The sequence below is a fragment of the Polistes dominula genome, unplaced genomic scaffold (genome assembly GCF_049000335.1).
Source record: "Polistes dominula isolate Pdom_NZ unplaced genomic scaffold, Pdom_raw_medaka contig_28, whole genome shotgun sequence".
Classification (NCBI taxonomy): Eukaryota; Metazoa; Arthropoda; class Insecta; order Hymenoptera; family Vespidae; genus Polistes; species Polistes dominula.
Window position 1 is genome coordinate 462,501 of NW_028300879.1, and position 14,321 is coordinate 476,821.

General features: G+C 34.7%; 1 protein-coding gene across 1 annotated transcript in view; it reads right to left on the reverse strand.

Annotated features, from left to right (window-relative positions):
* Window positions 1-14,260, reverse strand: part of osa (trithorax group protein osa) — a 20,078-nt gene extending 5,818 nt beyond the window's left edge. The window contains 22 exon segments of the mRNA XM_015324994.2: window positions 1-1,791; window positions 1,868-2,064; window positions 2,067-2,106; window positions 2,200-2,528; window positions 2,612-2,777; window positions 2,860-3,133; window positions 3,215-3,374; window positions 3,460-3,636; window positions 3,716-3,935; window positions 4,779-4,840; window positions 4,843-4,975; window positions 5,844-5,885; window positions 6,157-6,338; window positions 6,470-6,595; window positions 6,736-7,129; window positions 7,192-7,517; window positions 7,657-7,752; window positions 7,932-8,064; window positions 11,804-11,863; window positions 12,648-12,854; window positions 12,935-13,057; window positions 13,469-14,260. The exon segment at window positions 1-1,791 is cut by the window's left edge and continues 5,818 nt beyond it. Coding sequence (XP_015180480.2) covers window positions 1-1,791; window positions 1,868-2,064; window positions 2,067-2,106; window positions 2,200-2,528; window positions 2,612-2,777; window positions 2,860-3,133; window positions 3,215-3,374; window positions 3,460-3,636; window positions 3,716-3,935; window positions 4,779-4,840; window positions 4,843-4,975; window positions 5,844-5,885; window positions 6,157-6,338; window positions 6,470-6,595; window positions 6,736-7,129; window positions 7,192-7,517; window positions 7,657-7,752; window positions 7,932-8,064; window positions 11,804-11,863; window positions 12,648-12,854; window positions 12,935-13,057; window positions 13,469-14,260 — 6,030 coding nt within the window.
* Between the last annotated feature and the right edge of the window lie 61 nt (window positions 14,261-14,321).

Consider the following 14,321-nt stretch of genomic DNA (forward strand, 5'->3'; position numbering starts at 1 on the left):
AGCTGCAAGACCGTGCTGATTCGCAACACCTATGGCGCTTGTCTCGGCGTACTCGATGAATGACACCAGAAGTGTAATGCAGGGCGTTTGCAATGCAATAGTACGTGCCACTCCGCTATCGGCAGCTGATAAAAAGTGTAAGAGATTGACACCGAATTCGCGAAGGACTTGTTCCTCACTACGACAAAGAAGCCTGGTCAGGACCGAGCAGAGTCTCTGTAGTCTCGAATAAGGTGGCGTCGCGACTACCAAGTCAACGTTGCATTCAGTTACGCAAAGCTTGCATAATGCTTCTAGGGCGAGTCTTTGTGGTGAAAGGGCTGAATTAGGACCAACCGTTGGGAAAGGATCCTGACCATGTGCTGCAGGACATACGGCCCAATGTAGAAGACCATCAAGAACTGGACGAGATATTTCTTCGGGATGTTGACTCAGATCCATATGTCCAGCTATATTAGCAGCCATCACTAATATGTTTTCTCTTATATGATGCAAAAAGTCCCACCACCATTCGCTTTCACCTTGCAAGCTGCTACAGGAATCCGCAAAATCTGCGTCTTCCTCTCTATCATAATTTCGTGTCTTTTGTGCTCTTGCTGGGTGTTCGTGATATAGTAACAAGAGCTTGCCAAGTAAGCTCAAGAACGTAACGTTCTTGGCAAATTCGGCTTCGTTTCCTGGTATAAATGTTAGATTTCTCAGAATAGTCGATAGACAGACGCAACGACGCGCCAAATTGTCCTGTGTCTCTGTTACAAGATAAAGACTCGCTTCGTCGCGCGAGTAACTTTCATCCTCGTAATCGCTTACCCGTCTCCTCTTTAAGGTACCGGCAGGATCTTTAACTTGTAATCTTGGTCCCTCGTTCTCATCCCTTGGTGATTCTTGATCTTCACTTTCGGTCTTGATATCGGTCTTCTCCAAATCGACATTACTAATAACCGCCGCAGAATCTTTTAATCCATTTTGTGTTGGTACTGACTGTTGTCCTTCCTCGTCATTCTTTTGTGATGATGTATCTACAAACTGTTCTCCCATGTTATTATTAGCTTTATTCTCACCGTCATTTTCTTTCTTATAACCGTCATGCTTTTTCTCAAACAATTCTCGTGTAAGATCGTTCATTTCGACGGGTTCTCTTTTAATCCTAGACAATACATCGCTCAGTGTCTTAGTCTTCTTCTTCTTGTCTAATTGTTGTTGCTGTTGTTTACGTTCACCATTATCCTTAGGTTTTTCACTTGATTCACCACCGGATTCGATGAACTTGTGAGAGTATTCAGCGGTCTCCGTAGAGTTGGTTTCTATTTTAAAATCATCCTTTGAATCGACATTATGTTCAACCTCCTTTTGCAAAAGAGGAGGCTTCTCGTCCCTAAGAAGACGTGCGAACGGTACCGAACATATCTCAGATTGAAAACACGTTACTATGTATTTTGTGGTGCTCGTATCGACCTGCCATGGCTCTATGTCTACTTCGCATTCTTGATGATCCCAACATCTTCGAGAGTCCAAAACAAATATATCGTCGTCTCTAGGCACGATCTTCACAGGACGTCCACGCCTCGATAAAAGCGTGTAATTCGATGAAGAGAGCAATTTAGTCCGATCTTCTGGATCTATTGGACGAGTTACGGCTCCCAAGTCAACTTCAGGTCCATTAGACTGTTGAGTCCAATAATGATCCTCGTCATTGGTTGAAGATTCAAACATATCCGACAAAGATCGCGAGAAATGCTCTAACAATACATCTAATAATCCAGGTAAATGCGCCAATCCAAAATAACTTACCTGAAAGAATAAAGATTACCCTGATCAGTCTTAGATTCTAATTGAAATTAATCAAATATATAATTTATCTACTTACACAAGAATCATCAAATAATAAAATGTTCAATACGTCAAGAGCCCAACAGCTTTCAGCTAGTAATCCTGAACGTAAGGCCATCATTATACGCCAAGCTTCAACGGGTGCAACATCACCACGAGATAATTTTCTTCGTTTGTATAATAATGGCGTAATAGCTTCTACACTATCAGGAGGAAACGTCATTTCTCTTTTGAAGTAGGCTGTTGATTCATTATGGGACTCATTCCTAACTGGTTCTGTAATAAAAATGATAATCCGTAATTATAATATATGCTACAAACAACGGACATGCCAGAATAATAAACTGCTTTATATAAAACGTTATTTACCTGATGTGTTCCTGGTGGTGGGTACAAAGGTGATGGTTGATTAGAATAACGATGATCCCATGGCGGAGGTGTATGACCTATAGTATTTAAAGTTGGTTGGGAAGAAGTCCTATTTGGTTGTTGACTGGCCCATTGTTGACCAGAGGCAATAGCTCCAACGGCAGAAACAGCTGCAGATGCAGAGGCAACAGGAGGAGGCGGTTGTGGTGGTGGTTGTTGTGGTGGTTGCTGTGGTGGTGCTTGAGGCTGATTTTGTTGATTTGGATACTGAACTCTATTATTTCCACTACTGCTATTATACTGATTGGTTGTACTTGGCCATCCTGCAACTATAAGCATATAATACAATATAATTTTTTAACATTAATGATCCTTACAAAAAGAAACAAAATTTAGATTGAGCTCAAATTACCTGGATATGCTGGTCGCTGCTGATTATATTGAGGATATTGTTGGTCTTTGGCAAAATCAGGATGACGCCTAGGTTGGGTAGGACCTGGAGGTGGTGGCGGCATGTTTTTGTTAGCAGCCGCACCAGGAGTATAAATCTGACTTCCTCCGGGACCTCCATACCCGCCCTTAGTTTTTTAAAAAACATATTTGTGTTTGGTCATTTACATGTATTAATATAATCAATTATTATAAAATATATTTAATTACCTGTTCTTGTCGATAATAATCTTGAGGACAAGAATACGATGAGGCGGTTGGAGGCTGAGAAGGTGAAGAAGGTTGACTTGTAGCCGTTTGTTGAGTTACACTAGCTGGATGAGCTTGTGGCGCGGAAGGATAACTATTACTCCGAGCATTAGGTGGCGTTCCCGTTGGGTAATTTCCTGGTTGTTGATTACTACTATATCTATTATACATATCTTGTCCACTAGCGGTATTTGGTGGCATATTTCCACTAGGATAGCCTCTGTTTGATAAAGAACTTTAATCGTTTTATATTCTTCTTAACTAAAATTGTTAAAATAATAATAATAATAATAATAAAATGATATTATAATCTCACCTGTCAACATCTGGTACATAAGGAGGATAATGTGAACGAGGTGAATAAGGTTGACTGAATTCTCCTTGTTGAGATAATGCATTTCCTTGGGGTCGTATATATTGATCCTGTGGATAATTTTGATAGGAACCTGTTGCCTGGTAACTGCCTTGTTGTATTCCTTGAAATTATTTTAATTTAGTCAAAAAGAGAATCAACATTAAATAATAAAATATATAAGAATTTGTATACAATTTTGTGCATACCTTGATGTGGAGAAGGAGCGCTACTCTGACTAGGTGGTCTTGGCGGAGGAGGCGTATATTCTGATGCCGGTCCTCCTGGTGTACCACCAGCATAACTACTTTGATAGCTACCATAACCATCCATTGAAGCATTACTTGAGCCAGCAGCAGGGAAGGAATCTTGTGAATTGGAAGACCCTGTAATTTAATATTATTAGTATAAATTATTCAATTTATTATAAAATTCTACTTTACATGAATGTTATTATTTATTTACCAGGTGACGGTACAGAAGCTGTTCCTTTATTTGCTTTTTTCTTTGAGCCAGCTTCAACTTGATTTATAATAGGTTGTGGGTCTATGCCACCACGATCGAAGTGACATTCGAATGCCAATAAATGTTTTGTATAATGTTTGCGTAACGTGTACGCTGCGCTACTGCTTGCACCAATGCCCAATGACCCAGCAATATCTTTCCATGTTTTATTTTTCGTTACCTAAAGTAGATTAATTTTATTTTTCATTTGCTTTTTTCTTAATACTTTTGCTAACAGTAATTGACATTACAACAAATCAATATCGAGAAAAAAGAACACTTAGAATATACAATGCAGCAACCAATTAGAATATCATTTAAAATTACTTTTATCTATTTCGAGAGAAATTGAATATCAAAGTGATTATGTAGTTTTACATAACACACCTTTTGTGCACGCTTTGAAAAACATGCATCTATGAAGAAAAAAGAAGACAAAAATATATCATATAAATGAAAATTTCACTCTAAATCGAATCACCGTCATTTTATATTCAAATTAAAAAATTTATCTTCATTGACTATTTTTAGAATAATTCCATATAGCACCAAGGTTCGTAGATCAGGCTGATTCCCATATAGTATCACTTTCTAAAATGTTTGTGTTAAAATAGTTTTATTTTTTGGTATCTCCTCCTTTTTGTTCTTTCTTATTACTTAAATATTTATAATATAAGAAGAAAGACACTAATGGCAATAATTTCATGCATGATGCAGCAAAGATATATAAATGAAGTACTTTATCAATTATAATAATATACTGAACTCTGAAAATGATTACTATATAAAAAAAAAAAATCATCGACGATATATAGTCGAATAAATGAATATATATATATAGATACAAACACACACACACATCTATATATATATGTATATAATATATATAGATAAATAGATAGATAAAACTAATGAAATGTTCACAAGGCACTTCAAATATACTTAGAGCGTAAAAAGAAAATGAAACACAATAAGACAATAAAACTACATAAGACACCAAGGGCTAGATGGAACTACACTGCACCTTGCATACCTCCATGAAGCCCCCCCTGTCTTTCACGTAGAGGTATAGCCGAAATAGGTCGAGGGGTTCTTGGAGATTGTTGGACAGCTTGTGATTGGAGATCTTCGTTCTTCCATAAAAGAGACTAATTTATCTAACCATGTTCTTCGTTCTATTGAATCGTCCATCTCATAAAGCTTTGTTAAACTGTCTGGTTTCTGAAAAGTTTTATATTATAATGAATATCATATAATTTTATTCTAAATATATTCTAGTTATATAAATTCTACTGTTATAATTTGTTTATGATGATAATGTACATACACAAACACACACGTACGCTTGATTAATATAATATACAGGAAATAGAAGGTTGTAGGCTTGTTTGCTAGACATTGTTATGTTATAGCAATTATATATGAAACCTTACTATTAAATTATGTTATAATTTCTTAATTATATAACACAGGTGTGAAAATATCTAGTAAGCAGGAATACAAATATTGATTAATATTAGGTTTTAGTTCGTGCAATTTAAAAAAATATAAATGTAAAGAAAAAGAAAAAGAAAAAGAAAAAGAAAAATAATGCGAATCTGATGGTAATATAAATGCAATCAATTTGTCCTTGTCTTTCTATTAAATTCGAAATGATTATTATTCTAAAGATTGAATCTTTGTTGTAATGATGGATTTAACGAAATAGTATATTTTCATTACAACTTCATTAAATCGTCTTCGTGTTTTATAACGAAAACTTATTGACTTATTCAATGCGGTCCATACAAATTTTATTTTATCATAGATAACACAAAAAATAACTTTAGATTGCACAAATAATAATATTTAAAATGTAACCAACATTTTTTACTATGAAATAAATAATTTTTTTTATTCTATAAATAATATTAATTTAAAGAATTAATCTTTAAAACCTCTTTAATACTGTGTGCACTGTTGCACAAGAGAATTGCATAAGAAGCAAGAGCAATGAAAATGATAAAAAATATAAAGCGTTTAAGCGTAAGCCTGTGTATAATATAAACTAAAAATATATAACAAATGCTTAGATTGAAAAAATCATAACCTTAGATCTGTATGGGTCTTGAGGCACATGACTGTTGAACACCTGTAAAATATCAAACATTGAAAATTTCAAGAATATATCCTAGTAGCACAATACATGTGTATTGAATATTAAAAAGATATGTATTCAATATTTTTCAATATTTTGTGCTACTAGGATAATAATGAGATTAAGCCCTCGTAATATACACATAATATATAAAATAATTCTTTACAACAAACACATCATACAAATTGAAATATCTAATTTTAAATACGAAGGGAGAACTATTCTAATATTAAATTATGTATATATAAGAAAATACAATACATACAGGACTAGCAGGAGTACGTGGCCAGCCTGGACTATTCATATCAGGATATTCCTCGTGAATCGAATTAATGCTAGCAGCACCAGGAGATGGAACTGTATTTTGTGGTGTTGTAGGATGACTATGATATCCACTTAACATTTCTTTACGGACCTTTGGCGTGAAAGCTGCGTCTTCTCCTGAAGCTACATATACATAATTAAATATAATTTTAAGATTAAACAAGTTAATAAATAAGAAAATATGTATATGTTTATTATCTTAATTTCATATTTGTTGATAGATGTATAACTTTCATTATGTAAAAGACACTAACCAGCTGATGCATTTGATAATGTTGATTGCTGTGAACCTTCATCTAAAGATGTACCATCAGGACCTGTTGTTATAACTGATGTAACTGTACCACTTGAAGTTGAAGTAACGTTAATAGACGATGTACCTACATCATGTAAAATATATTTTAGTAGCTTTTCTAATTCGTCTTACAGTTAAAATGATTTTGATTTATTGTTAAAAAGAATCATGGAAAACTTTCTGCTAAAAACTTCATTTAAAAAACGTAAAACGAAAGTAATATACCAGAAGCAGTAGTGGTTATTCCATTATCATTGGAAGTCTCTGGTGTAAGATCTGTAGAATTATGACTCGTCGGAGTTGGTGTCGATGCAGGATGTGAATTGGGAGTAGTGCTTGGTGGTGGCATTGGACTTCCTTCATGATTCAGTGGTGGTGTTGCGGCAGAGGTATGAATATGTGGTACCGCCGAGCTTGGAGGTGGTGGTTGATTGCTCACATGATTAGGTGAAGGTGGTGGTGGACCCATAGAACTTGTCGGAGGTCCCATATTACCTATTACAGCTACACTTGGAGTGCCAGGTGGTACCATACCAGTTGCTCCACTAACTGCATAAACTTGAGGAGGTCCCGGACTAGGAGGCATTCCCGGTGGCACATTATTAAATCCCATTTTATGCTGTAAGACAATTAATATGTTAAACATATATTAAATATTAACGCCAATACTATTATACTTACCGCATAAGGAGGATATTGCACCAAATTGTTCGGTCTATTAGGAGGTTGATATTGATTATTTGGTGGTGGTTGTGAGTTAGCTGGAGAGGGATAACCCTGTGGGAACTGCATATGTGGGCGAGGAGGTGGATAGGTACTCTGTGTATGATAACCTCCAGGCTGACCTGCAGCCGTTCCCCCAGCTGAATATCCCATCCCGCCACCCATTGGATTAATTCCACCAAGACTCGCAGAGCCTGGTCCTGGTTGTACTACACCAGGACCAGTGCTATTCATTTTATAACTATGCATGTGCGTAGAAGGACCCAGTGGCTGTTGATACGCCCCTAAGGAATTTTTTATACTGATTAATTATAAATTATAGATTATATTATGATAATTTTAAAAGAAATTGCATACGATCTAAGTATTAAAATAAATTAACTTAAAACCACACAACAACAACATATGAATATAAATAAATACCCTGAGTCGTCATTGGAGAATGACTCATACGCGCTGGTCCATTACCGTCCGATTGGCTACTCGAGGGACGTGGAGGCATCTGTACGTTTTGTTGACCTGGAAAAACAAACAAACATTTATACACATTTGGCATACATTACAGAAAGCATGCAAATACACAAAAATTACCACATACAAAATACATCTAATTCTTCAGCTTTTCTTTGTTAAAAAGGAATGAAAAAATATAAGACTTTATTAAAAATATGAAGATTAAAAAAAGAAAATTAACGGACCAACAGCAGGGGACATCGAACGTGAACCTGTGGATCCTGTAGGCGAAGGGGTAGGCCTCATCCCCTGAGAATTTGGTGTTCCAGGACAGGCAGGTCCATTCGAACTATCGTTACTATTCTGTCCTGATAATTCCTGAAATTAAAAATATGAAATTCAACATTTTCTATAAACATATAACTCAAAAGTGTATCTTTGAATTTTCATAAGATAAATAAAATAACCAAAAACGACCCAAATGTTTGGAAACAAATCCATAAGTGAACTTTGATTTGGTATTAAAAACATAACAAACGATTATCGTTATAGATGTCCCTCAATTTAGTTTTCTTTTCTTTTTTTTCATGGCAACGATAATAATCTCACGCGTTTTTTAATTTTCATAAGTCCACGACTTTTCCTAACCCCATCTAGAAATACATCGTCGTCATCGTTGTCGTCGTTGTCGTTGTCGTTTCGTCGTCATCGTCGTCGTCGTTGTCATCTGTTTTACTATCCCAACCAAGGAGGAGATTAAATAGGAAAAGGCGATAAATATCTCTTCTGGAGATGCAATAGAAACGTTACGTACCAGGAGCCACCGTCCAATAACCGTTCGACGTGACACCGTTCGATCGGCTTTCGAGTAATCAATTACACGCTAGCTTTTTTTCTTGTGGCTAGCAACGGCAAAGCAGCACATTGTGCTTCTCATGCGATTATTATTAAAACAATACAACAAAAAAGATTCCTTTTTACGTATAAAAAAAAAGTAATATGCATAATATTTCCCTCGATAAAAAAAAACCAATTTAAAAAACAATAAACGAGTATGCGAAGATATATTGATAAAAGAAAATGAATAATAATCATCCAGAAGGAGAGTAAGGGGGGTCCTTTTATGCAAGAAGTCCCTGTAATCCAGTGATTCTCTTTTTCATTCGTATGTCACATCCTGTGTACGACAAATGTCAAGACACACTCTATGATGATTAGAAACACTATGATGCATCGTAACGTTCGCTCGTAACAAAACACAACAACAATAACAACCACGACCACGACCACGACAACGACAACGACAACGACAACGACAACGACAACGATGATGACTTCGACGACGAACGTGATGATGGTGATGATGATGATGATGATGATGATGATATTGTCGAGAAGAGCACATGATCAGTAACAACAATAGTATCCATATAATTCCATACTTTAGATTCTGTTTTGGTTTCTGCTGTTCTTGATGTTGTTTGTAGGTGTATTTTTCGTAATATACTTTGAATGAATCGTCGAGACGATACATTGCAACCGGGTTGTCGTAAAAAAGTGACTATAGAAACGACGACGATGACAACGATGACAACGATGACGACGACGACGACGACGACGGTGACAACAATGAGGAAGATGACAATGACAACAACAACGACGACGACGCGATAACGACGAGGAAGGAGCGAGCGAATACGAGTTAACACGAGCGAGCGAACGTGCATAATACGCATGACGAGAAAAGGACAGGGGAGAGGAGGGTAGGGGTAGTACTAAGAGAGAAAGTGGGGACAGGAGTGGTGGGCGGGAGACTGGGGAAAACAGAGGCACTGTGGAAGAAAGAGGAGTAAAGAGAAAGAGAGAAAGAGAGAGAGAGAGAGAGAGAGAATAGTCACATCATCGCACCTACCAGGTCGCGAATAGTTGTTGATCCGGAAGGATACCGACGAAATACTTGAGCATACGTATTAAGAAACATTGGTAAGAGAAGTCGAGAATACGAACAAACGTTATTTTCTTCTCTCTCGGCATGACATGAGATCGAAACAGAGGCGTTACCCTGTGTTATATTCAAGGATGACGATGATCTTTGACGTTGGAAAACTATGCCATGCCCTTGGCTTTTTCACATACTCTTTTAGAAAAGACGATTCATATTATATCGACTCGTTGTTCTCCTTCTTCTCTTTAGAAAGTTTTCTTTCTATCTTTTCTTTTTTGTTTGTTTGTTTATCTTGAAGACGAAACGTGACAAAATTTAAATGATCACCAATATTAAAATAACATTCTTTAAACAAAGCATGATCTTGTCACTATCTTGCTATGAGTGTACCATCGTGTACTGCATCGCTCGAGAAACGCATGTTGTGTCAATAAATTCCCTCTGAAGTTCCTCTCTATCATGTAACAAGGAAAACTATTACATGGACGTTTTAAGCAATCGTCAGTGTTTCTATACACGATAGAGTTTTACTGTAACGACTAAATATGTAGGATGATTATACGCGTATGTGGCCGGCCGTAAAAGAAAACGTGATTCTTTTATCGAGTGTTCCGTAACTTCGGTTTATAGAACTCGCGTCTAACAACTCGTTGGAGGGCGTTCTTTCGTGGCGCGGCAAGCGTTCGCTCGTGCTCGACAATTTCCGTCGGTGTTCGGTTACTCTCCAACTCGAAGTCACTGCCGCTTACTGTTTCCCGCTTACTGTTGTCGCTCTCTAAAACGTTCAGCAAGGGATTTTCTTTGCTCTCTTACGTTATATCCCTATTTGTTTCTCGTTCCATTTTCTATTATTGCATTAACTACCTCAACGAAATAATTTCCTTTTTTATTTTTTTTATTATTCTTATTTTTTAATTTTTTGTTATATTTTTATTATATTATATTGTAATTATTATTATTATAATAATTATCATCATCATCAGCATCAGCATCATCATCATCATCATCATCTTCTTCTTCTTCTTCATCATTATCATCATCATCATCATCATCATCATCTTCTTCTTCATCATTATCATTATCATCATCTTCTTCTTCTTCTTCTTCATCATTATCATTATTATCATCATCATCATTCACCGTTGATATTGTTAATAAACGTCTCACTATTTACGTTTTTCGATCAAAAACGTTCCCTTTTTAATAATCTTTAATATAATTTTTACATGTATTATTTTATTGATTATTTTAGCTAATACTTTCACGTATTTTTCCTATTTCCTATGAATCGTACGAATGGTGCTATTATCTATCATTCTTAACTCGCAATCCTAACTCGTACCAAGTATATATCGATCGTTAGGACGATCTGTGTCGTTCTAACGTATGCAGCACATACATCGTACATTATAAAGTACCTGTATATAATAAAAAGCGATATGTTAACTTTCTATTATCCATAAGCATGAATTGATTATTTCATCGATATTCAACGTAATTTTAAAATCATCATAAAATTATAACCCTAATACGATTTTTTTTAGTATTATTTTATATCACACAATTTTCTTCCTACGCACCGCATTTTCAAATAATATTGAACGAAACTTTTAAATAAATTACTTTTTTTTTTTATAAATTAGGTTGCAAATTATACACAAAATTTGTAATAACTTGTTCTAATTTTAAAACAAAGAAACTAAATTTACATAAAAAAGTTTTCCCATAAATAATCTATTGATCGGTCGATTGATCTATATCTATAAATATCGGTTAAATATTGAAATTTAAACTTTAATTATAAACACATAAACTATCATTTTTATTAATATTAATAATTTTTGGTTTTATGATAAATTAATTAAGTTTTACCGAATATTATCAGCTAGCAAATATCAAAATTTAAAAATACGTCCAAATAATTATTTATCTTTATTTTTTCTATAGAATATGCATGGAGTTTAAAGAAATTATATGAATAAAAACAATTTCAAAAAATACAGTAAAATAATAAAAGAGAGAAATAAATTTAAATAAATAATGCTAATACTATTTACAAATGTTAATCTGTACTGTGTAAAGTGGCAATAATAATATCACATGCAAAATATAATAATAAAAACAAAAAACTATAAGTAATATAATAAATGATTAAACAAAAAACACACTTACCCCAGAATCTATTCCTTGAGTATTCGGTGTTGTTGATCGTTGTTGTAGATTGTGGAAATTCTACAAATCCCCAAAAAAATTAATTTTATCATTAACTGTTTTTACTTGAAAAATTATTATTAAATACTTTCATCCAAAACTATTTTAAATGATTCAAAGTAGTTGTAGTACCCTAAACTAAAAACTATTATATAAATGAATAAAAAATCTTCATTTATTTTTACATCTTATTCTAGAATAAAGAAAAGTATTAACAAAATATTTAACTTGTGAATGTATTAGTCGATGAAAATAATTCCAAGTACAAGTAAAGGTAATATAAAATAAAAGAACTTTTAATCAATTGAAATATTGCAAATATTTCTATCTTATCGCATTTCCTTTATTTATCATTCTTTCCTAAAAGATGCATGGTTTTCTTATTTTACGATTTCATTATCTAATATTTATCACTCAATTGAATAACAGAAGAAGTAATATAGTAATATCATATTAAACCAAATAAAAGGATTAATCACATCATTCATTAAAGATTTATTAAAACAAAATTATTAATTTATCTTTAATCATTAAGCAATTATAATATCTTTTATTCATTAAATTATCTTATTAATTGAAATATTAATCAGAGTATATGATATTTTCAACAATACTTTCCTATAGAAATGTTTGTTTTAATAACAAACTTGTATTTTGTAACTTAGTAAAAAATAAAATTATTCAATTTGTATATAAATTACAAAAATAGAAAACTCATTTCAATATATTCTTGACAACATGTGACTTATGTCACAATAGTTGTCAAAAATAAAAAGTAAACATGTGACATATATTTAATACTCACTTGAGATTGGGTTGGTTGAGGTTGTGGAGAAGCAGATGGTGGTGGTGCTGGGGATTGAGAGAGAGCTCTTTGAGGTGACTGACTTGAAGGATTTACTTGATTAGATGGAGGTGGAGGTGGAGGATTTGGAGGTCCACCTTGATTCCATCCTCTTTGTTCCGTATATAGACTGGAAGGATGGCTTGTTTGTGTTGTATATGAATTTAACTAAAAATAAAACAATATTATTATAGTTAATAGTTTTGATATTTAGTAAATTATTATTTATATCTTTAAGAATTAATTACCTGATGATGACTGTAAGGTGTATGGGGTCTAGCAGGAGAGGTATAACGTTGGGCATATTGTTGATATGGCATTGGAGTTGGAGAACTGGGTCCTCCTGGTCCTCCATGCAATCTTGGTGAACCCTGTTTATTAATATTAAATTTCATGTAAAATATTATTCATATAATATCATTCAATTATATAATTAAGTGATATGTATGTTTGAATAGTTTTGTAGTACTGATTATGAATTTTATTTAATATAAAATAAAATTCAAAAATTGATTTTATAAGAAAAAAATATTATATAGGATATTTTTAAGGTAATTATACTTCTTTATTATTTTAAGAGATTCTATTGTTACTATATCATCAGCAAATTGTTACTCTTTTATGTTTTTTATACCTATATCAGCAAAAATGGTTATTCGATAAATCTAAACGACATAATATTGAATGTTCTTACTTGGGAACTAATGGTATTACAACTACCTAGAAATAAATAGAGTACGTAATAAAACGGTATATTTTGAAATTGTGTTTATATTATTTACCGTTTGTGGAGGACGTTGGCTAGGTTGGGGATATACAGGTGGTACAACCGGTGGTCGTTGCATAGGCCATGGCTGTTGATAAGATTCAGGTCCCATCGCAGGATAATTCCCATGGAATCGATGAACAGGTGTTGATGCCTGAAGTAACTGATTAAGAGTAGGCGTAGGACCTGTAGCCTGGGATATACTTTGACCTGATAGAAACCTTGTTTGGCTAGGAAAGTTGGCAGGAGTACCTCCTACATACGCTAATCTTGATTCGACCTTAGATGCAGTGTAATGTTCTTCCATGTCCGGTCGATAATTTCCTGGAAATTCTCCATGTTTCGTCACGTATTCTGGTATCTGTTTACCTTGATAATCTGTTAACGGTTTGGCGGAAAATTCGTTAGATTTATTGGTATACTCTTCAGAGTAGTCACGTATAACATTCGGCGCAAACGGATGTCCAGGATGACCCGCATGTCCAGATGCGTCGAGGGCCTCCTGTTTACCGATAGTCTCTTGAGGAGCTTGGCCGGCCTCTCGTGGAGATTTTATTTCACCGGCAGTGTGTCCACCAATGTCCTCGCGGTATTGACTCATCTCGAAAGCCGTGTCCCCACCGCGATTCACATATTTAAGCAGCTGGGCCGCGCCCCGGGACACTTTATCACCCGGCTCTGGATCCAGCTGCTGCTTTGTACTACCACTTGCACTATTTCCACCAACTTGTGGACGTTTCTGTGCGCATTTCACGGACTCGTTCAGCTTCACATCGTTTTGTTGGCTCTCGGCTTGCGTCGCAGCCATGTTCTCTCTCCTCACGGAGCCATCGTCGTCTCATAAACTGGCCAATCGCGGGACCTCGTGT